Here is a 20,811-nt window from a genome sequence, read left to right as displayed (position 1 = left end):
ACTTGGCCTTCTTGAACGGTGAAGTCCAAGGCAGAGCGGCAGACTGTAGAATCACTATGCCTGTGTCAATGGGTTTGTACATATGTACGAGGAATTTTTTTTAATGCGGAAGCATTATGAGCCTCATCGGCAACGAAACCATGCTTCCAGCAGCAGTGCTCCCAAAAACCCCAGATGATGTCACCTTGGGCTCACATGAAGTCAGCAGTAGACCATAAGATAAAGTGGCATCCATAAACTTGGTGACATCATCAGCAAAGAAAAATAAAATTTCTTCCGAAAGTGTGGGGATTTCAACCAAGGATATTCAGATTGCGAGGCGAGCACGCAACCCATAGGCCACAAAACTGCATTGCTTCTGGGTGAATAAAGGTGGCTCTAGTGTACGCATTGCCTTACGACCGCATACTAATGAGTAGGTGTGTCATTATAAAGGGATCTTTAATGAACCCTGCTACAGAACTCATGATGAGACAATGCTTTTGCATTCAAAGCATATAGGTAGTCTTAAGTGTCCTCTTCTAATTTTTTTCAACTTCCAGTTGGGCCGGAAATAAAAACAATGCATATCAACAAGTTTACTTGTGGTTTGAAGGTACAGCCTTTGTCAAAAGTAACCAGGCTGCAAGGTTTGCTTCTAGCTTGTATAGTGGGGCCCTTGTGGCTTTCCTAAAGCTCGAAAGGGGTTGGAAGGTAAGAAGACCTACAGTCCTTACCTTTAACGATCATTTCAGCTTCAGGGAAGCTGTAAGGGCTCCACTGTACGAGCTAGAAGCAAACCATGCAGCCTGGTTACTTTTGACAAAGACTGTACATCTATGATCCACTCCTCCACATAATCACCAGGCCAGTTGAAGCATCTGTTCCTGTGCACCAAAATACTGTACGCACACAATGCTGCAGTTCCTTGGTTGAGATGATGGTAACCAAGGCTTTGTCACAATGCTGCTCAGTATTGACCCTGATATTTCCAGAATTCATTTGATATTTTGGAAATGTTAAACTACATCTCTCACGAACCTGACCCACTTGACGCACATGTTTTCTCCGCAGACTTTGTCCTCGCCCACCTTCAGTGAAAAACACTTGTTCTGCCTTTCCCAAGTTTTGTGCACCACTCTCACACGCTATTGCCACACGCTATTCCATTTTCGTTTTAACTGATCACTGTGGCCAGCATCACAATGAACATTGCATTCCTCTGCATGCACCAGCTAAGGAATGTCTTGAGGTCAACCAGTTTTTTTTATACGCTACCGCATTTGCTCGCGTAATTTGCGCATTTTTTTTCTTTAAATTGAGCTTTTATAAAGGGGGTGTGCGAATTATGTGGAGAATTCACGAACACACCATAAAAAAAACTACAAAGATCATAATGCGCCATATATACCGCGTGTTGTACCGCAGTATATACAGTCGAACCCGGATATATCGAATTCGAAGGGGATCGGAAATTAGTTCAATATAGCGAAAATTCGATATACAGATATAGGCTAAAACTGCGCTCGCGATCATATCAAACTGTGGCTTACCGTTTGGAACAGCCACGAATCACATAGTATGGGCACGCAATATGAAAGCGCTTTATTTCGCGGAAAAAAAATCACTAATTTTGAGCTGCTTTTTCCACTGGGCAACGAAGTTCAAAACACTGGCCTCGATCTTCTCGAGACTGTCCAGGTGCGAGAGCGCCAAATCAGGCGGAACGCTGACGCCAGTTCAGTGGCTGTACACGGACGCGTTTCTTCGACAACACAGTTGCCCTCGTCGTCACTGGAATCGGCGTCTTGAACGCCAGCTATTCCGGCCCAATGTCCTCATCAGCGAGGTCCGCTACCGCTTGAACTTCGCTGTCAGCGTTAGTCCTCAACAGTCACTTCGGACGGAACGGCGCCGGGAAAATTGGACAAGTCGCGAAACGCATCGTCCAAGCACTCATCGTCATCTAAATCTTCTGGACATTCACCTCCGGCCACTTCAAGGCCTGCCTTGCCAAAACAGTTGGCTACTGTGGCCTGCTTCACGTCGCGCTTTGAAACACAGGCACACACGAGAAAAACACGCGAGGCGCAGAAGGAGCGGTCCGAGCGAAGCCTATGCAAGTGGCAGTCAACGCGGCTGCGAAGGAACGACAGAGGGAAAAGAAAGAGCAGGGAGAAAAATTGGCGCTCTGGGCTTCGCTTTTTTTTTTTTCTGAGCTCTCTCTTCTCCCCAGACCCACCAGCGACCGTTTTTTCCCTCTTCCTTTCCCCAGGAAGCGTGGCTTGGAAACGTCGCTGCGCGTCTCCCTGCCGCGCACTCTTCGCTGAGCTCCAATGACCTTGACCAAGCACACGCCGGTGGTACGGGAGGAGCGGGAAAACTCGCGCCGGTGGGGCGCAAAAATGGGGAACAAAAAAAAAAAAAAGACCCTGCGCCTGCTGACTGACTGCGGAAATGTTCTCCGCTGAGGCGGCTGAGGACCAGACAGGAATGTCTTTGGGGAAAACGCACCTTCCAGGGGCACGGCGCGGCGTTCTATATATCCAATGGCTGGCGAAAATGGAATTCGATATACAACGCAACTGTCCTATACTTTTACATAGTATTTTCAAGGGGGTAATCGGTGTGTTCGATATAGCCAATAATTCGAAATATGCGGGTTCGACTGTATACAGCAAACGATTCGATAGTTTCGAATCCCGGCATGTGGCGGAGGTTACCGGAAGTTTGCTCTTATAAATTTTCGCCCAGGAAAATGAGCGGTCTGGGTAAACGGCGCGCAGTTTGTCCCCTTGCCGTGCACACCTGTCGTAGCCGCACGTGGGTGCGCGTGGACGCTGGTGTAGCAGGGAACGCAAATTATGCGTTTGAAAGGTATTTTCTTCATAAACCAGGGTAATAAATTAGAGGCGCGCAAATTATGTGAGTAAATGCGGCATTTTTTCACCTTAATGCACCTCGCTGGAAATTTACATTGAGGTATGAAATGCAGAAAGATGCGTTGGTCGGAGTTCCGGGGCTAGCTCTGCATTCGTTTCTGTGCATGGTTCACACGAATATTGGTGTGAGCAAACAAAAAAAAAAAAACAGTGTGCAGATCGAGGACACATGAAGAAAAAGATTTACATGAGCACTGACTAACAACAACCTAAAATAAATAGGCTGTAGGAAGGAGTGAAAAAATTTGGCATGCTGCGCGATCCCTGGTAATAAGTCCTTCCGGAAATGGGCCAGGAATGGCCTTCAACCCCTTTTTTTGGCCTTGTTTTCATCGTTTTTATTTTTATTATCATTTGTGCCTCTATGCTTTTACCTGCCCTTTTGATGTGTTGTATTGTTTTTACCTTCTTTTGCCTGTTTAAAAATTTTTTACCTATCACACCCCTTGACATGGCCAGTTTTTATTGCTTTTATCTTCAGTTTTGCGGCCTCCTTCGCATCCTTTTTACTTTTCAATGCGACCACACTCATTCCCGGATATCGTGCAGCATTGCCCATTTTTCCACCTCTTCCTACAGCCTATTTATACGCCTTGCTCCAAAATAAAATTTCACTCGTTAGTCAGCACACATGTACAGTCTTTGCCAAAAGTAACCCGACTGCATGTTTTTCTTCTCAGTCGTATATTAAAGCTCTTATGCCAGCCTTGAAGCTCTAAACCTTTGTATGGTAAGAAGAACCCGTGTTCTCACCTTTAAAGAACTTTTTGATCTTTATGGAAGCCGTGAGGGCTCTGTTATACGAATGAGAAGCAAACCATGGAGCCTGGTTACTTTTGACAAAGACTGTACATCTTTTTCTTCCCGTGTCTTCGTTTTCGTTGTTTGTGATGTTTTCTTTCACTATGCATTACCAACTAGCCAGAACTTTGCTCTTGTGCAAACAAAACCTGTTGTGATTAACTTGTCATTTGGCGTGCTTGCATATGCATTCTGCATGGTCTGAAATCACTCAGGCCGCCGCGGTGGCTCAGTGGTTATGGTGCTCGGCTGCTGACCCGAAAGACGCGGGTTCGATCCCGGCCGCGGCGGTTGAATTTCTTTGGAGGAGAAATTCTAGAGGCCCGTGTACTGTGCGATGTCAGTGCACGTTAAAGAACCCCAGGTGGTCGAAATTTCCGGAGCCCTCCACTACGCTGCTCTCATAGCCTTGGTCGCTTTGGGACGTTAAACCCCATAAACCAACCAACCGAAATCACTCAGATTTTCTCCTGTTGAGTAAAATGGAAAATTAGAAATCGCATGAATAAAAAGCTGGCATGAAAAGCACTATAGAAGCAGCTTCCTGTGGGTGTTGGCATCCTGAAAAGTGAATCACTCTTGTGCTAAACATGTCATAGCTGATGGTTGGTTTGGTTATTGGGGTTTAACGTCCCAAAGCAACTCAGGGTATGAGGGACGCCGTAGTGAAGGGCTCCGGAAATTTCGACCACCTGGGGTTCTTTAACGTGTACTGACATTGCACAGCACACGGGCCTCTAGAATTTTGGCTCCATCGAAATTCGGTTGCCGCGGCTGGGATCGAACCCGCGTCTTTCAGGTCAGCAGCCGAGCGCCATAACCACTGAGCCACCGCGGCGGGGCAATTACTAGAGCTGATTTACTACCTTCTCAATTTTGCACCATGCTGACAATGCAAGTTTTTGAAATGCATAAGGTGGAATGCTGTTATTAGCAAATTTTTTCTCTACTATATGTGAAGCACTCGTGACAGTTGTATAGCCTAACTGCAGTCACTGTCTTCTCCCTCAATGCAGGATCTGGGACGACGGTGTCATCGACCCTGCAGACACACGAAAAGTGCTGGGGCTGTCATTAAGCGCTGCTCTAAATGCAGAGATTCCACAAACGCATTTTGGAGTGTTCAGAATGTAATAAACGTTCACGTCATTTCTTTTCTATGTACAAAAACAATATGTCTGTTGTATGCTCATAGTTGTTATGATTCCAGGAAGATATATTCCCAAGATGTGAACTTTTTTTTTTCTTTTCAACTTCTGTTGTCGGGTTTGTTACTTGGTGACCTAGTGGAAAAAGTAACTTCAAAACTCATTATACAGAGGCCAGTGAAGTACTGGGCAATTTCCGTCTGGTGTACATTGTATAGGAGCCCATTATAAAAAAAACAAAAGGGTAAATTTTCTCTTGGACAGTGGCAGTTTGTGCAGCAAGCAATAAATTGTGTACAGCCTCTGTAGTAAAATTTAAAAAACTTCAACCTTAAAACTACGGCAATGCCTTGCGACTGCATAGTGACAATCAAATGACAATAAGTTACCTGGCTAATACCTGTAAACTCAGCACACTTTATTTCAGTTATCTGCACATCACGGAACAACAAGAATACTTTATGTACAAAACAATTTGCACTACGTCCTCTACTTTGGAGCAGGCTCCTCAAAGTCGTCAAGGAAGCTCTCCTGCTTGACAGCAAGTATCGAGTAGGCAACTGCACAGCAAGTTAAGGCATCAGGCAAATGGGATGTCCAGAATTCGCTACAAAAAAGGTTAAAAAACTTCAACACAGGTAAGCCAGTCAACGGATGGAACCCGAGGCAAAAAAGCAGACTGGTCACGCAGACTCATTGTTTGCTCTACGTTGCATCCTTCCGCTGGCTTTTATCACGCCTGCCAAGTACGCAATGTTATTGCATCATCACCAGCCAATTACAACTGCAGGACAAAGGCTTTCCTTTAGTGATCTCCAGTCCTGTGCTAGCCATTACTACCCTAGTTCCCTAATTTCATCTGCCCACCTGACCTTTGCCCGCCCCAGCCTAAGTTCTTCCCTTAGAATCCACTTTGAATTGAAATCTCGAAAAAACTGTTTGCTACATATGTAGCACTTCTAGCAACAGCATTATGCATGCATTTTCCCGAGCTGGCTCCTGCGCTGAGCGTGCGACTATACTTCAGAGCACACCGCTAAGAAACGATGGAGGCATTTAAGCAAGGAGTTCACGGTGGCCTCCTGCATTTACAATGAATGCGCTAATTAGGTCGCCAAAACGATAGGTTTCCTGTTTCAATAGCACGAAAGTGCAAAAGACAGTTGACTGAGGACCGCCTAGAGAAAGGATACATATTCCGCACACTCCACCAGCGAGCAGAAATCCCGTCAGTAGGTTCCTCTGGCGAATGCGTTTCAGCCTCCGCACCCTCTCCATGTTTTCCCTCTCGACGATCTTCATATAGTTGAGCTGCGCCGACCCAGTCAGCTCTTTTTGAATGTCGATCTTGGGCATTACGTTGTCACCCGACATTTTACCTGAAAGAAAAAAAGATATCGTGAAGGTGACGCCGTAGAGCAGAAGACGTGCCTTGCAGGTCAGTTTGTTTGTGTGCACCTAAATAACACAGGCGCGTTAACCGCAATAACGAGCCACACGGAACACCATAGCAATGTTCCTCACCTTGTAATTAACCACGGTAGGAACGATTTTTAACGAATGCGGACAACAAAACTAGGGAAAATGCAAACACACTCAAAAGCACTTCCACATGGGAGTCATTGCAGCGCTGCAACGCAAGTTGAATGAATCCAGTTGAAGCCGACCAATCGACCACGCACATGACCAGAGTTTCATGTTTTGTATCAGGCTAGGATAAGTTCCTTATATATAAATATTATTTTTAAAAATAAAATTAAAATATTGTTTTATATATAGCACAATTTTTTGTGCAGTTATTGTGAATACTAATTTGCAGGTGACTGAGAAGTTGATGAATCAACTTGTGTCAGCGCAACGGCAGCCATATTATTTGTTGTGGTTTCCCTTGAAACGATGATTTTACACGCGGATGTTGGATATATTCTCCTAATTGGCTCCGATTAGGAAGTGTACATCATAGCGAGAAGCTCGATAATGAACAAAAATGGGTAAATAGCCATTCTCACATTTTTGTGGCTCTCCGCTTTAATATACGTTTGACAATGTTTATGCTTTGTGAAGCTAGCCCTAAGAAAGTGACCTTCAAATGTGACACTCTTTTGCGATCAATTCCCTCTACAATTAACGTAGACACCGAAACGATCTGGAATCTTTGAGTCCTTAAGTCAGGGAAAATTCTTGTTCCTAGTGTTCAAGTGAGCTCGTACTGTTTCACTGAGATTAAACACTTTTTTTCGTAAGCCTAATTCTGCTCTTTCGAAGGGACGCGAGTGTGTTAATGATTAGGCCTAGGGACATTTGCGCGAGTGTGGTTCACTAAAATGCTGCAGTTTTGCGATTATTTCGTCCCGTTGCTTTTTCTGTAATTTATTCTGCGGCGGAAGAGTACGCGCTGCAGTTCTGTCGCCGCTGTAGCAGCTGTTTGATGTTGGTGCCGTTGAAAACAGCCCCGTTAAGTCGGTGATACGTGCTCTCACGTCAGTCGTCTATGTAAACAGTGAGTGATGTTAACTTTGTATGAGTTCGAGTGATCGGTGCGAAATACTACTGCGTACGCGCAGTTTTAGTGTCCTCCATGATGCACAGCTGCTGTGAATGCCGCGTGATTCAGCGTGCGTTTTGTCGTTTTCGTTCGCAGTACGAAATTATACAAACAGGGACAGTTGAATGGATACACGTACTGCATTCGACAAATCTTCGAGGAAAACACTCTGGGGTACTCCCACGGCAGCAGTAACGCCACGAAGCTCAACAACAAGTGTCACGGTTTCTCCAGCGAAGAGCAGTAAGTAGATCTGGGACTTCTTTCCGATCATTTGCCGTGCTTTTGTGCGATGCGCGCTCGGCCTGCTCGGCCGTTTGACAGGTGTCAGAAGTCGTGGCCATCGCGTGCGCCGGTGGTAACCAGAATCGCTTCATACGCGCTGTTTTGTGCTGTTGTCGATGTAACCTTGCGCGATTGGCTCAGTGGGATTGCAAAGCGTTTTCTCTGCGCATGAGTTTACGCAGCGGGGCTAGGTGTTGCCGCCCGCACATTGAGTTTCGGGCGAAGGCCTGCCGCTTTCACAGGCTGGGCGTTTCGGTGCTGCTGCTCCACCGTCACGAAGTTTGTGTGTAGTGTCTACGCAAGAAGCTCTGTAGCAGGATCGTGTTTGCCGAGGGAGCGGCGTAGAGCCATACTGTAAGCACAGTTTGTGTAATGTCGCCTTGGCGCTTTAGTAGTTAGTAAGTCTACCTTGATGTCCGATTACTGCCCGACAAAAAACCATTCAAAGTAAGCAATGCCACTTTTGTGTTTTTTTTTCTGCTCTCTCAGTTGATACTACGATTTCAGTTTGAAGAATTTAACGCTCTTATGACTTGTAGTCTAGTAACAGCGTGAAGATAAGTTATTTGTGCTGTTCGTGATGTGTGCTGCCTTTTAACTCCTGTGAGTAGGGTTTTGGAGTTACTATTCATCTTGGTGGTGACTATTACACCCAGGTCACTTCTGCTATGCTGTAGTAGTAATAATTTTGCGCCTTTTCCAAGAGTACCCCTTATTGAAAGAACTTGTTACTAATGCACGCATTTTTACATTAAACACGGTAGTCCTCATTTCAGTTGTTTTGTTTTGTAGAGCTTCGTTTCTGCCAGTTAAACATCTTCACCGTTGCAAGGTAATGCTTTGCGTGCGTGTATGACGGGTCCCACTGCCTGATAGCTTTCAAGATAAGGTTGTTGACCCGGAAGACAAGGGCTGTAATCTAGGGGCCCTGAGTGCAGTCACACCTCTCTCCAGTAGCAGATAACCCTGTTTGTTTTTTTTTTTTTTTTGCACCTCTTTGGTGAGAAAAACACTAGTGAATGGGACATGTTTCACTTTCAACTGCATTGGAATTTTGTGGTGTACTTGCCTTGTAGTTGGCATGCTGTAGGAATGGAAAGGGTTTTAATTAATTTGAAACTTATTAAAGACTCGTAAGCATGTCTTGAAAACTTTTCTTCCATGTTCTGCATGGAGTATTAGTTTCTCTGGGTGTGATAAATTTGTTGCTTGATTTGAGGCTTGAGTAGCGAGAGTTCACTTGACGGGGGGTCTTGGTAGGCTTGTGCGCTATCCTATGGTAGTGATTGAGACATAGTTCTAGTAATTCAACTGATTGTGTCTCTCTTGAGAGTCTTTCAAAACGTTTAGCCATTTCTCTGGCATGCTGGAAACGTTGAATTCTAGTTAAGCGCAACAATATATTTAGGAGGTTGTGTGATTTGTAGACTTCACTGTGGAATAATGTGATGACATGTTTAAGTAGCTATTTTTTTTATAGTTTATAGACTTGGAAAATGCTTTGAGAGGTGCAAACTGTTTTTTTGGTAGTGAAGTGCCGTCTACACGGCCACCAACAGTTTTGTTACCGATATATTTAGTCCTAGTTATTGAAACCACACACATTGTGGAATTCCAGGTGTACAGAAAGATATTGCAGGAACGAAACTCTTGTGCGTACAGTGCTGCTTAATAATGAGACTCACTGTAGGATGATACTGGACCCACTTATGACATTATGGGTGGCCACTTATGTGATCGGAAAAACATTGCTCCATTGCACTGCCAAGCAACTGTAAGCTACATCTCATTAACTGGTGTGTGTGCCTAGCCACCAGCTCAAGAATTTGTAGCTTCTTATAATGCAGTCCATTGATTACCTGTTTGTGGAAGCTGCTGTTTTATGATGCAATTTGAAATGCCTCATTCCTTGGTGCTTTTTGTGCGATGAATAGCTGAACCATTTTGTCGGTGGCCCAGGTCTTATTCTTTTTTTATTTCTTGCTTTTGTTGAATCTTGAAGGTGTGGGTAATTTCTACATGTTGAGCATTTCAGGCAGTGTTAAGTGGACTGCGTAATGCCAGTGAGCACTAAGCTTTCTGAAATGCGTATGTAGCATGTAGAGCTAGCTCTATGGCCCCTACTGTTGTGATTTGCTCTGATAGGGCACACGGTGTGATCGGAGGATAATGTGATCCTGTGTTGGCGGCATGGTTCTTCATTATATCAGTCAGTGATGTCTAGTGTTGTTCATGAGCAAGACAGAGAGATGAGACTTTAGAGGCCTTTTAAATGTTGGGTGAGTCATGTAGGCAGACTCCTTGGCTTGCACTGATGTCTGGACCCATCAGATGGACCAAAGATTAATGCGTAATGGTACCTTGGTGTTGATCGTAAGCATGGAATAATGTCCGGAGAAAGAGGTAGCGTGTGTAAAACTGGACTTGTATGCTTTTTAATGGTACGATTTTGTTTCACTGCATTTGTATGATGTTCCATGGCTATGGGAAAGAACTGAAGTGAGCCTTGTTGGTGCTTGATTTGTGGTTTGTAGTGGTGACTTGGGTTCTTTTGTTCCTGCGATACACTTTTATGCAGCCTCTTAGGGTGGATACTTCTGATCAGAAAGTGTACCACGGCCACAGGATGTCATTTCTGTGAAATTCCATTGCGTCTTAGTTGGAATTGGGGTTTAGATTAGTGCTGCTGCAGTAACTTGTTCTATACTAATGCGACGGGGTGAGGTACAAGGTTTGGTTAGCGTTATTTTAGTTCTATGGCAGGACGGTCTGTTGATGCTCTCTGCGGCATATGTACATTCGCCGTCAAAAGTAAATGGAAGCCGCCTTTGTCAAAAAAATTTAATATATTTAAATCTAAAGCATAAGGGTCCATGCTTGTTGGTGTACAGTGCACTTCGCAAAATCACAATTAGGCTGCACATATGTATCTTTGCATGAATTGCATGAAAGATGCATAAGTTGGTGGGCCAATGAATAAATTTTTTCGTGAATATTGCCTTCCATTTACTTTTGACGGCGGCACCTGTACAGTTGTGCTGACGGGAGAAATATGAGACATAGTCAAACTGGCATAATAAAAAAAAAAGAGGCACAAAGAGGAGGAGGATGCAGTACAGATTTGTAACTAGCAGCCAACATTTTATTGAGAACGACACAAACCAGGAAATGCCACCGCGGTGGCTCAGTGGTTATGGTGCTCGGCTGCTGACCCGAAAGACGCGGGTTTGAACCCGGCTGCGGCAGTTGAATTTCTTTGGAGGAGAAATTCTAGAGGCCCGTGCACTGTGCGATGTCAGTGCGCGTTAAAGAACCCCAGGTGGTCGAAATTTCTGGAGCCCTCCACTACGGCGTCTCTCATTGCCTTAGTCGCTTTGGGACGTTAAACCCCATAAAACAAACAAACAAACGAGGTAATCGTACTCTTACCACAGGTAGCAGGCAATTTAGTGCACTTTGGCGCCCTGTTACAGGAGCGTTGCCTTCAGGGTGTAATAGTCTGACGGTTTGCCTCTGCAGGAATGGGAAACTAGGGGCCCCTGTGGCGGCCCGCCTCTACGCTAGCCCCAGCCTGGTGGACGGTCCCCCTCACGTGGGGGGAGGCCGGAAGGAGCAGCGGCGGCAGCGCCGTGCCGCCGTGTCGCTTCCCTCGGAGGGGAAGCTCCGCTTTGCCGACCGGCTGCGGGCCCTGCTCAAGCGTGAGAACCACCAGCAGCCCGGGGGTGTGCCCCAGGACCCCTATGACTTCTCTGAGGCACCTCCTTCCTCGGTGGCAGCGGCCGCCCTGCCGCAGCAGCAAGCCACGCCCGTCTCGGTGGCAGCCAGCGCTTCACCACCCGCCGCATCCGAAGTGCGCTGCGCCGTCGAGAATGGCAGCCTTGGGCGGCACAGCGGCGAGCAGCTCAACCACAGGGCCCAGGCTAAGCCAGTGGTGGTGCACAAGGAGATCCAGCCGGTCCAACCCATCCAGCGGCTGCCCGTTGTCTCGCAGCCGCTGTCGTCCGTGTCTTTCGCCAAGGGGACCACTGTGTTTGGACTGGCAGAGGTCAAGCCAAAGGTGGTTGCCACCAGCAGCAGCGCGGCAGTGGCCGTGTGCAGCAGTGCCACGGGGACCAGTGCCGCAGGAGGAGGCCTGGCCAAGCAGCCAAAGACTATGAACCGGCTGCAGGCCAAGATAGCGCAGAACCGAGTGCTGGACAAGCTCAAACGAGCGCAGCAGGACTCTGGGCACACGTCGAGCCCTTCTAGTCACAATCACCGGGTGGCGGTGTCCTCCTCTGCGTCCTCCTCCTCATCCACGTCGTCGTCATCACTGCTTGCGGGGGCTGCCTTTGTGCATGACAGGCACGAGGTCGCCAAGCCAGGTGTGCTGTCCCGGCCGCGCGAGAGGCCCGGCCGGGACAGGCGCATTCGGGTGGCGCCCGCGACTGTGGCCCCGACGGCAACAACCACATCGTTGGCGACCAGCCCTGCTGCTGCCTTGCGCAACCTGCGGCGCTTCTGGAATGCGGAGAAGAACATTGGAGCGGAGGAGGTACAGGCCAGCACGAGTGGCAGTGGTGGCTACGGTGCCTGCCACTCACTTCCTGGTCTGGGCTCCCAAGGGGGTGCAGGTAAGCAGGTCGCCTGTCTTTCTCGGGTTTGGCCGAAATGCTTGGGATGAAGACCCAGCAGGAGTCTGTCTGTGCTTTGCCCCCCCCCCCCCCCCCCTCCCCCCCCCCATTTTAAACTGTGAATTGATTTTAGTGTCTACCCAGCTATGACCTCGGTCTCATCGAAACTGCAGTGAAATGTAGCAGCTTTCTCTGTTAGCCATTCAAACAATGCCTGTTGTGTAAAAAGTCTGCTTTATGTGAAATTTGGGCATCCTGCACAAGTTGTAGATTAGCTGTAGTCTCACAGTGTGTTGAGGTCGTTTAAATATTGAGCTACTTTTATGGGGGCGTGCCTTTGAAAGCACAAAAATCTTGGGGAAGAAAATCTAATTTTAGAAAACACCAGATTTCATATTTATAAGGTCTCTCATTTGTATCCCTAGAATTCTGCCAGAAACAGCACAGAGGTGACTTAAAAATCTTTTTTTATGGCCATAGGTAGCAAAAAAACTGGCAGAGATCTCTGTGAAAATGCCACTTTTCTCAAAAGTGTTTTTTACCCAACTGCCCTGCTTGCCAAACGCATAGCGTGACAATGGCTTCATGGATCTTCATCTGGTTTGTTACATTGTGTTCCTTGATAAATTCTTCATGCAGTGATTTTCCTATATTTCTGAATTACTTTCTCATTTTTTCACTCTGTCACTAATTGACATGACTGTGTGTATGTATAATGTTCTGTATTGAAGGAACTCTGGTTGATGAAAGTATTCGGACGATGTCACTGTGTGAACCTTTCCTTTGGCTAAAATTTAAGAGCGACTGTAGGCTCCTACCATGTTTTGTTGTCACCCCAGGCTTCGCAAGTTTGGTATAGCAGTGAAGCACATACAAATTTGTGTAGTTATAACTACTAAAGATACACAAGTGAAAATTCGTATTTTGTTGATTTGGTGCATTTTCCCAATAAGCGTGCCAAATTTCATCTCTCTGGGGACAAGAAATAACAAAAATTCACTTCCATAACCCCCGTCCTCCCCTAAAGAATGGCATGCACAACATGCCGTGCAACCAGTATGCAGTGTTGAGAGGTTTGAGGAGCGTTAAATGCATCATAAGAGTAGTGAGTGCTTTACTGTGGCGCTGTGTTTGTGCTGTTTAATTTGGGACTGCTACTTTCGCAACCGCTATTGTGTGCTTTTGCTCTGCCTTAAGAACTAGGTAAGGCTGCAGCATCTGGAGACAAGGGGACTGGAAAAAAAAAATTAGGTAGATACCTAAACTAGAAAACCCTTCAGCAATTAACGATGGAGGGTCACTAAGAAGCGAAAAATATATTGTCTGAATTCTAGCAGTAGAACCAGTCGGTTCATTCATAACTGTTTCAACTGGATTGACACTGTTGGGGAAAGGTGTAGTAACAGGCTACTGTTATTTACTTATATATCCACCTCTCTGAAGGACCTTTTTTTTTTTTTGCTGAATGAGAGCTTTCATGCTAGGTTTTCTGTGAAGTGTGTAGAGCTGCAAAATGAATATTGAAGACGTATAACGATAATGAAGGGATACAGGAACTCTGACAGTCTCGGAACAGAAACGGCACAGAAATACAAATACCGTATTTACTAGGGCAATTTGCTCACCCCTAATTTGTTACTCAGGTTTATATTAAAAAAGAAAAAACTTTACTCGCGCATTTTATGCTCCCTGCTGCACCAGCATGCACTTGGGTGCACACAAGACAGTCTTGGGAAGGTCAGTGTGGCCGTGTCGCTATATGTGCTGCGAAATATGCGGGTGGCCAGGCGATTCTGCCAAGCCAGCCGCACAAAAAATTCGAATTGCGCTGTTTACCTTGCCCACTCACACTGTGAGAGAGTCTTTTAGGATTAATCAAGATGTGTCAAACTGCTCAGCCTAATTACTGAAAGGACACTGAGTACAACTGCATCCAATTATTGTTCTCGGTAAAAAAAAGTAATTCTGTGGCTCTTTTTGGCTGTGCCGCATATATCCGGCATCGAAAGACGCATTTTTTTTTTGCCAGGAGCGTTTCATGTAAAAATCTTCCCACCAGATGTTTCAGGCTCATGAAGTCGGCACGAAAAAAGACTGGTTTGCACCGTTTTGCTTACATTTCGTTTTTAGCCGTGTCTAGCTTATAGCAGCTCGCTTTCAGTGAAGAGAGGGGTCTGTTTGGAATTAGATTGCAGTACCCTATCGACACAGGCCATCTTTATTTGTCTTAATGCATGAAAGTTTGGAAGGTTCCGTATTTCTCCACAAAGATCTTCAGTGGAGTTTTTGTGTGTGTGTGTGTGTGTGTGTGTGTGTGTGTGTGTGTGTGTGTGTGTGTGTGTGTGTGTGTGTGTGTGTGTGTGTGTGCGCGCGGGGGGGGGGGGTGATGATTGCAGGAGAGGTGTGTCTGGTAGTTAACCTGGCATGCTATGAAGGAAGAGGGGGAAAAAAAAGTGAAAAGGATACCAAGTGTACACAACACTCGTACACTCACAAACACACAGTACCTTCAAAGGCTGTCTGTCTGACCCGTGTGCCTAAGATAAAGCTAGTAGGGCTCAAGGCACAGGCCCATACAGCAGTGAGTGGCCGGTTTGTCCTAGACTAGGGTGATTTGGGCAGCTGTAAGGATCTTCACAAAGGGGGTGGCCTTGTGTAAATGGGGCAAAGTGATCGAACGGGCCGCCTCAGTGTGCAATGTTATAGTAGCTGACTGGATGTGGTTATCAAAGGTGCAGTGCCGTTTCCCAACAAGGAACAGAAGTGCAAATGCAGGCGGATAATGGTGAGAGGGAGCTTGATTACGACAGGACGTCGGGTGTAATGTTTTCTCTGCCGATTCTTGGTCCTACCTTGCTGGCACAACATGCATGATAATTTAGCGTTTAAAAGTCAAGAAAAGCAGTTTTCACAAATCAGATACCGTGTCTTGTCTGGTCGTGCCTGCAAGAATTGTACCAGAAAGGAGGGGACCAGCCAGACTGGGCACTCGCGGAACCCGCTAAAGTAGCCCATGGAATCCATTTCGAGAACCCCTGCAGTACATGATAGAGTGGCAGCGGTGTTGAATAAATTTATGTGGCTTTTAGTGAAGGGTAGCGACCTTTCTAGTGGATCTGTATAAAGCAGGCACTCTCTTTTTAGTCTAAAAAAATCCCAGTGGTTTTCAAAAGATGCTGAGAAACCACTGATGTCTTGGCTCCAGTCCAAATGCATGGCGAAAAGCGTTTCCAGGTGTGCGGCCCGTCAAAAAAAATGCTGGAATTCCACAGTGACTGGCCGTATGGTGAGAGAGTTTGTTTAAACAATTGGAAGGTGGGTAAATGTAAAATGGGAGGGTTGGGGGTTGAAGCATGCACAAATTTAGCTGCTTGGGGAGCGCACTGAAAGCACTCCACGGAACCATATTTGAGAAACCCTACAGTGTAAATGAGATCAGGTACTGAGAAGGGATTGTGCTCTTTGTGCACTTCTCTGCTGTTTGGGTGAGGTGAGCATCATAGACTGCAAAGAGTGCCTGCTCTTGACTGTGTTGCAGCAGATCTGGACAGCTCAGCTAGTGATTCAAGCGAGGATGAAGAAAGTGGTGGTGAACGGGCGCCTTCCTTATTGAACTGGGACCTTGATTGTAGGTAAGTGGCCGGTGGTGAATGGTGCGCAGCTGATTGAGCGTTAACGAGGAATGCTCGAGTGCGGCAACGCTTTGGGCTGACATGTGCAGTGCACCAGGTAGCACCCCTTTTACTATTTTCTTTTTTCAGCAAGGCATGTGTCAAAGTAAGTAGACCTGGCCCTCTCCTCTTGTGATGCTATCATTCTGGAGAGACGGACAGAGTAACTGTGCTTGCCTGCATTATGGCTTCCTTTATTTATTCATTCTAGGTTTCCTAAGAATGTTGCCCTGACCTAGCGGGGTTAGAATTAAATAGAATGGAGCTACAAGATTGCTTGGATCACTTGATTCCACTGTCTCTTGGGACCTGTACACTTTGGTGTGGAACGTCCTGAATGCAGTGCGCTCGTATCACCGCATTTCACTTTTTTGGCAGCTGTGTATGTTTTTGGCTTCTGAGAATACTAACAGTGTGCGATAATTTGAAATGAATAGTAATTTCACAGACCTAAAGTAAAAAGATCGCAGTGCCTGGTGCTACCTATGGTACTGCAGTTACAGGTTGAGGGGACTTCTTTTTAATACTGTGCCAGTTGAGGTGCACATACGAAAGAATGGCGGTGTGGAAGGCACTGGCAACAAAGCTGCACAGCAGCTGTAAACATGGATGACGGAGCCACATGGTGATGAATGGAATTCAGAGTAGATACTTGATGATGAGGCTTTTATATGAGAAGCAGTATTACGGGGCCTCGCGTGGCCAGTTTTTTCTGGATGGAAGACAACTTGATCTCGTGTCTGCGATGTGGGCCAACCCGTGCGAATGTGCCTGCGTGTGTTGTGCAGTGATGCATCAACGGTGCGAAGTGTGCGCTCCCTCCGCATCAGCCGATTGCGGGCAGAGCTGCGCAAGCGCTACGAGGTGCTGTGCAAACGGCAGGCAGCGGCACGGCCCTCCCTGGAGAGGCAGGATGCCCTGGTCCGGCACCTGGCGCGCGCAGCCAAGCTTTGCCCCGACGCAGCAGCCCAGGTCCTCATGGGGAACAGCGTCGCCAGCGCAAGGTGAGTGCACCGCATGTGCTTTGGCTCATCTCCCTCGAAACTAGCTGCCAGTTCTCCCTCGGAATGGTTTCAACTAATGACTGCCTTGGACCCTGCGGTGCACTGGTGCTCTGAACTCTTCCAGATCCAATCTGGAAGAGTGTTTCAGGCATTTCCTCGTGTTGTGGATTCAAAAGGAGGAGGGGATGTTTCTTGAGTTGTGTGTTTGCTGTGCCAGTTTGATTGGACCCGGTGCGCCTGTATTGCAGGCCAAAGCTTCCTGCTGTGGAGAAGCGTACCTGCTGTTACCAGGATGAAAGTGTGGTCTGCACACGGCCTGCTCTTCCTTACACAAGGCACTGTACAAAGCGTATCCTTTCTGTGGAAAACAAAGCCAGAGTGTTTCAGGGGCCACCGTTTAGGGTGAGGTACATGGGGCGGAGCAGAAACAAATCTTCCTCCTTCTCCACCTGACTGTTGCCAACTTTTGATGGCTTGTCCAGCACCTAGTGTGAAGTTACTTATTACTGGAAAACCATTTGGTCTTTCCGTGGAAGTGAAGTTTAGGAAAACCTGTATATGGGCTCGATGGTGCGTAACTTTTTTGGAATGAAATAGTAGCGCAGAAAGAGACACTCACGAAAAGGCCGAGAAAGACAAGGACACGCTGTCCTTGTCTTTCTTGGCCTTTTCATGAGTGTTCTCTCTGCGCTGTTACTTCATTCCAAAAAAGTGAAGTCCGTGCACTGATTAGAAAATTTGTGTACAGTAGCTGACCAATCTTTCGGACTTCAATAATTCAGACGCGTGAAATTTCGGGCTTTGCTAAGGGACCGTCCTAAGAACGTGTACACATTCACCAGTGATATTTCGGACTGCTTGAAGTCCAGAAGTTAGGTTTTTTTGGACTAAAATAAGTGCCAGCAATACAGGAAATTGTTCTTTCTCAATAAAAAGTAAGTTTTTCCGTCCTAACGCGATGTGAGTGTGCATCGCTGTCGCAAGCAACCAGCTTCTTAATCGCCATGAAAGGCACCATCTTGGATTTAAAGAGAATCATGAATGGAGTCTGTCAGATGGGGACTGGCTTGGATTTGTTACTCATGTTGCTGCTTGAGTTAATGGCGTGCTCTCCATTGCCGTCAGGGTGGCCTGCAAAGAAAAGCACGCAATCGTGTTGAAAGTGGTGCAGCTGCAGTGTCCTCCGTGGGTTAGTTGCTGCCACCCGCTCGTTTCCGTTCACTTCAACCTTAGTCGCTTCTTCCCATGGGTTCCCTCCCTCTGTCTTTGCACTGTATAAACGCGTGTAAGGGCCGCACGCGTGCAGAGCGGCACCGGGCATGCATTGCAGCACATTCGCATGATGCGTGGCTGTGTCATGCAGTCTGGTTCGGTGATGTGATAGGTTGTGGACGTGAAAGCATGACTCTGCCTCAACCTAATATTGTTGCTTGCAAATGGAACACAGGAAACTGTAAAGTTGGTCATTTTTCAGATCGTAACAAAGTGAAAATTTTTTTTTAAGTTCTTTGATTTTTCGGGTCTTGCAGAGTCCAAAAAATAGGACAGCAACTGTATTCACTGCTGATATTTCACACTCTGTAGGAATCCAAAGTTGTTTTTTTTTTCAGACTTAAATGAGTCTGACGTGGACGCCAAGTTTTGTGAGTGTCAGTTGTCCAGCCCTTTGAGTCCATGTTTAAGGGTAATGGGGTGGATTCCAAGAGAAGGCAAACGTAGTAGGGGGCAGCAGAAAATTAGGTGGGCGGATGAGATTAAGAAATTTGCGGGAATATGGTGGCCGCAGCTGGCGCTGGACAGGGTTAATTGGAGAGACATGGGAGAGGCCTTTGCCCTGCAGTGGGCGTAGTCAGGCTGATGATGATGATGATGTTCATGTTGGGTGCTACCTTCAGTTGAATGGCGAGTGATGATTGAATGTCGACTAAATGCCGATCATTCCCTGATTGGTATGTTTTTACTTAAAAAAAAATTTTTTTTTGGCACATCACATATATCGGCCGCACCCTGAAAATTGGCCCTTGAATCTGGGAAAAAAAGTGCGACCCTTACATGCGTTTATACCTGACTGTATTGCAAAATGCAGGGCAGAGGCGGTTGGGCTGATAAAGAAGTCTCTTCCTCGTCTCGTGTGCTGTTTTGCCTTTTCCTTGACTGTCGTTGCCCCCAGACATAATGTACAACGTAGACCAACTCCTGTTTGAGCACTGCACCGCCAAGTTTGCCGACAACACGCAGTGCTGCGTCCCAGTGTTTGACATGTGCCACGAGCTGCCCCTCTGCCCCGAACATGCCAAGAAGAGGGTGAGTGGTTCCTCCTCCTCCTCCTCCCTCTTGCCAGGAATCTCGGCCTGCTCAGAACACATCATAGGGGCTGCACCTCTACCTACACGCTACCTGTAGTGCTAGGGGTGGTGAAATATCGAATATCCGTTTAATATGAAAATTATTTTAGAGAAGGATAAACAGGCAAATTTTGTCTCTGCTTGCTTCAAGCCTTGTAGCTACATAGTGACGCGTGTATATTGCTTTGAGCTATATGGACACCACATGCAAGGAGGGCAGTATGTTTCAACTTACATTTGGAATCAGATTTTTTTTTTTTATGAACAATGAGGGCTGCGAGTTTGGGAGGGAGGGTGGCATACTCAGAGTCGGCTGATACGTGACAACATATGGTAACTGCTGAATATCTGCTTGCACTCTGTGTGTTGTCATTGGTGAATTGTTTTCAGGTATGATTCATATTTATGTTGAGTAACGCTTTTCTGGGCACATTTTCTCCTGTTACCACTGAAGTTTTTTCGTTGCTACAGTCGCCGACCGTTTATTCGGACCTCACGGGGACCGCGGAAATGTCCGAATAAACAGGTGTCCGAAAAAACAAATTCAGAAAAAAAAAAGAGAAAGAAATCGTTTATTTACATGCACTGGCTGATCCCGGGCTGGCGTTGCATATGCAAGTGAATATGGTAGCGAATCCTGCCGCCACGACGGAAAAACCTGTTTTGAGTCGTCACTGCGACGAGCGGCGAGGTTTCAACAAGTTGGAAACTTTCGCAGCGACGCGCCGCTCAATCGCTCAGTCGCTTGCATGTGAACCGGCCTCGCCCAACGCCGCCTCTCCTCCTCCTCTTCTCCGGTCCTTCTTTCACCACCTCCTCTACTTGCCTCCTCCCCCACATCGTTTCGAGAGCCGTCGGGCCTCATCGCATCTGCACCGCTGCGTGCTACCACGGCGCTCTCGCGGGCTTGCTGCCGCCGGCCTGGCGTTGCATAAGTCAATGCTCACGCGCGCTTCAACGAAACGTCTTGATACTGCTACTCGGGGTTCAACAGACCCCTTTCGATGACAAAACGCCGGCTGTAAGCCGCCCTAGGCTAATATTGCATCTCCAGTGCTGCGTGCTACCACGGTGCTCTCGCGGGCTTGCTGCCGGATAAACAAACAAAGCGGCTCCTGGATTGCCTTGAGATGGCTTACTAAGCTGCGGCCGGAACTGGTGTGGCGCGCCACCATGCGGCGCGCTACCGAACCACGCGGAAACGATGATGATGAGCGGGAATTTGCAGTAGCGCCACCTCGCGGGGCAGCAAGGAGGCTCAGTTCAAAACAAAAATGGCGTTGAGCGAAGTGAACCGCGCGTCGGTGAGCGTCGGTGCGGCAAGTGCTGCCGGTCGAGTTGGCTCAAGGAGTGTCTGAAAAATCAAACGAGAGTCTGCAAGATGTCCGAACTTTCGGCAGTTGTTATACATTACGGTCTATGGGGAGAGTGGCGGTGCCACGAAGCAGTCTGAATAATCGAGCATGTCCGAATTTTTG

General features: G+C 47.0%; 3 protein-coding genes across 4 annotated transcripts in view; 2 read left to right on the top strand and 1 right to left on the bottom strand.

Annotated features, from left to right (window-relative positions):
• Mccc2 (methylcrotonyl-CoA carboxylase subunit 2) overlaps positions 1-4,877 on the top strand; it is a 30,439-nt gene extending 25,562 nt beyond the window's left edge. Inside the window, exon 17 of the mRNA XM_089547888.1 lies at positions 4,739-4,877. Coding sequence (XP_089404014.1) covers positions 4,739-4,856 — 118 coding nt within the window. The 3' untranslated portion in view covers positions 4,857-4,877. The remainder of the gene's footprint in view (positions 1-4,738) is intronic.
• A 378-nt stretch (positions 4,878-5,255) lies between these two features.
• On the bottom strand, positions 5,256-6,526 carry Ccdc56 (Coiled-coil domain containing 56). The gene is made up of 3 exons (XM_089547890.1): positions 6,395-6,526; positions 6,064-6,249; positions 5,256-5,430 (listed from the first exon to the last, which is right to left on the bottom strand). The coding sequence occupies exons 2-3, from the start codon at positions 6,242-6,244 to the stop codon at positions 5,360-5,362; spliced, it is 252 nt and encodes an 83-aa protein (XP_089404016.1). The 5' UTR covers positions 6,245-6,249; positions 6,395-6,526; the 3' UTR covers positions 5,256-5,359.
• A 195-nt stretch (positions 6,527-6,721) lies between these two features.
• The window catches only part of LOC149339067 (uncharacterized), a 28,833-nt gene continuing 14,743 nt past the window's right edge, over positions 6,722-20,811 (top strand). The window contains exons 1-7 of one of the 2 annotated variants that reach the window (XM_089547885.1): positions 6,722-6,861; positions 7,512-7,658; positions 11,220-12,313; positions 15,855-15,945; positions 16,773-16,988; positions 17,237-17,337; positions 19,159-19,292. In XM_089547885.1, coding sequence (XP_089404011.1) covers positions 6,848-6,861; positions 7,512-7,658; positions 11,220-12,313; positions 15,855-15,945; positions 16,773-16,988; positions 17,237-17,337; positions 19,159-19,292 — 1,797 coding nt within the window. In that variant the 5' untranslated portion in view covers positions 6,722-6,847. Of the gene's footprint in view, positions 6,862-7,511; positions 7,659-11,219; positions 12,314-15,851; positions 15,946-16,772; positions 16,989-17,236; positions 17,338-19,158; positions 19,293-20,811 lie in introns of both variants that reach the window. The other variant, XM_089547884.1, reaches the window with a different exon arrangement.

The sequence above is a fragment of the Amblyomma mixtum genome, chromosome 6 (assembly GCF_055824585.1).
Source record: "Amblyomma mixtum isolate Tamu chromosome 6, ASM5582458v1, whole genome shotgun sequence".
Classification (NCBI taxonomy): domain Eukaryota; kingdom Metazoa; phylum Arthropoda; class Arachnida; order Ixodida; family Ixodidae; genus Amblyomma; species Amblyomma mixtum.
Note: the sequence above shows the minus strand (reverse complement) of the source record. Positions and strands in the feature narration are given on the sequence as shown.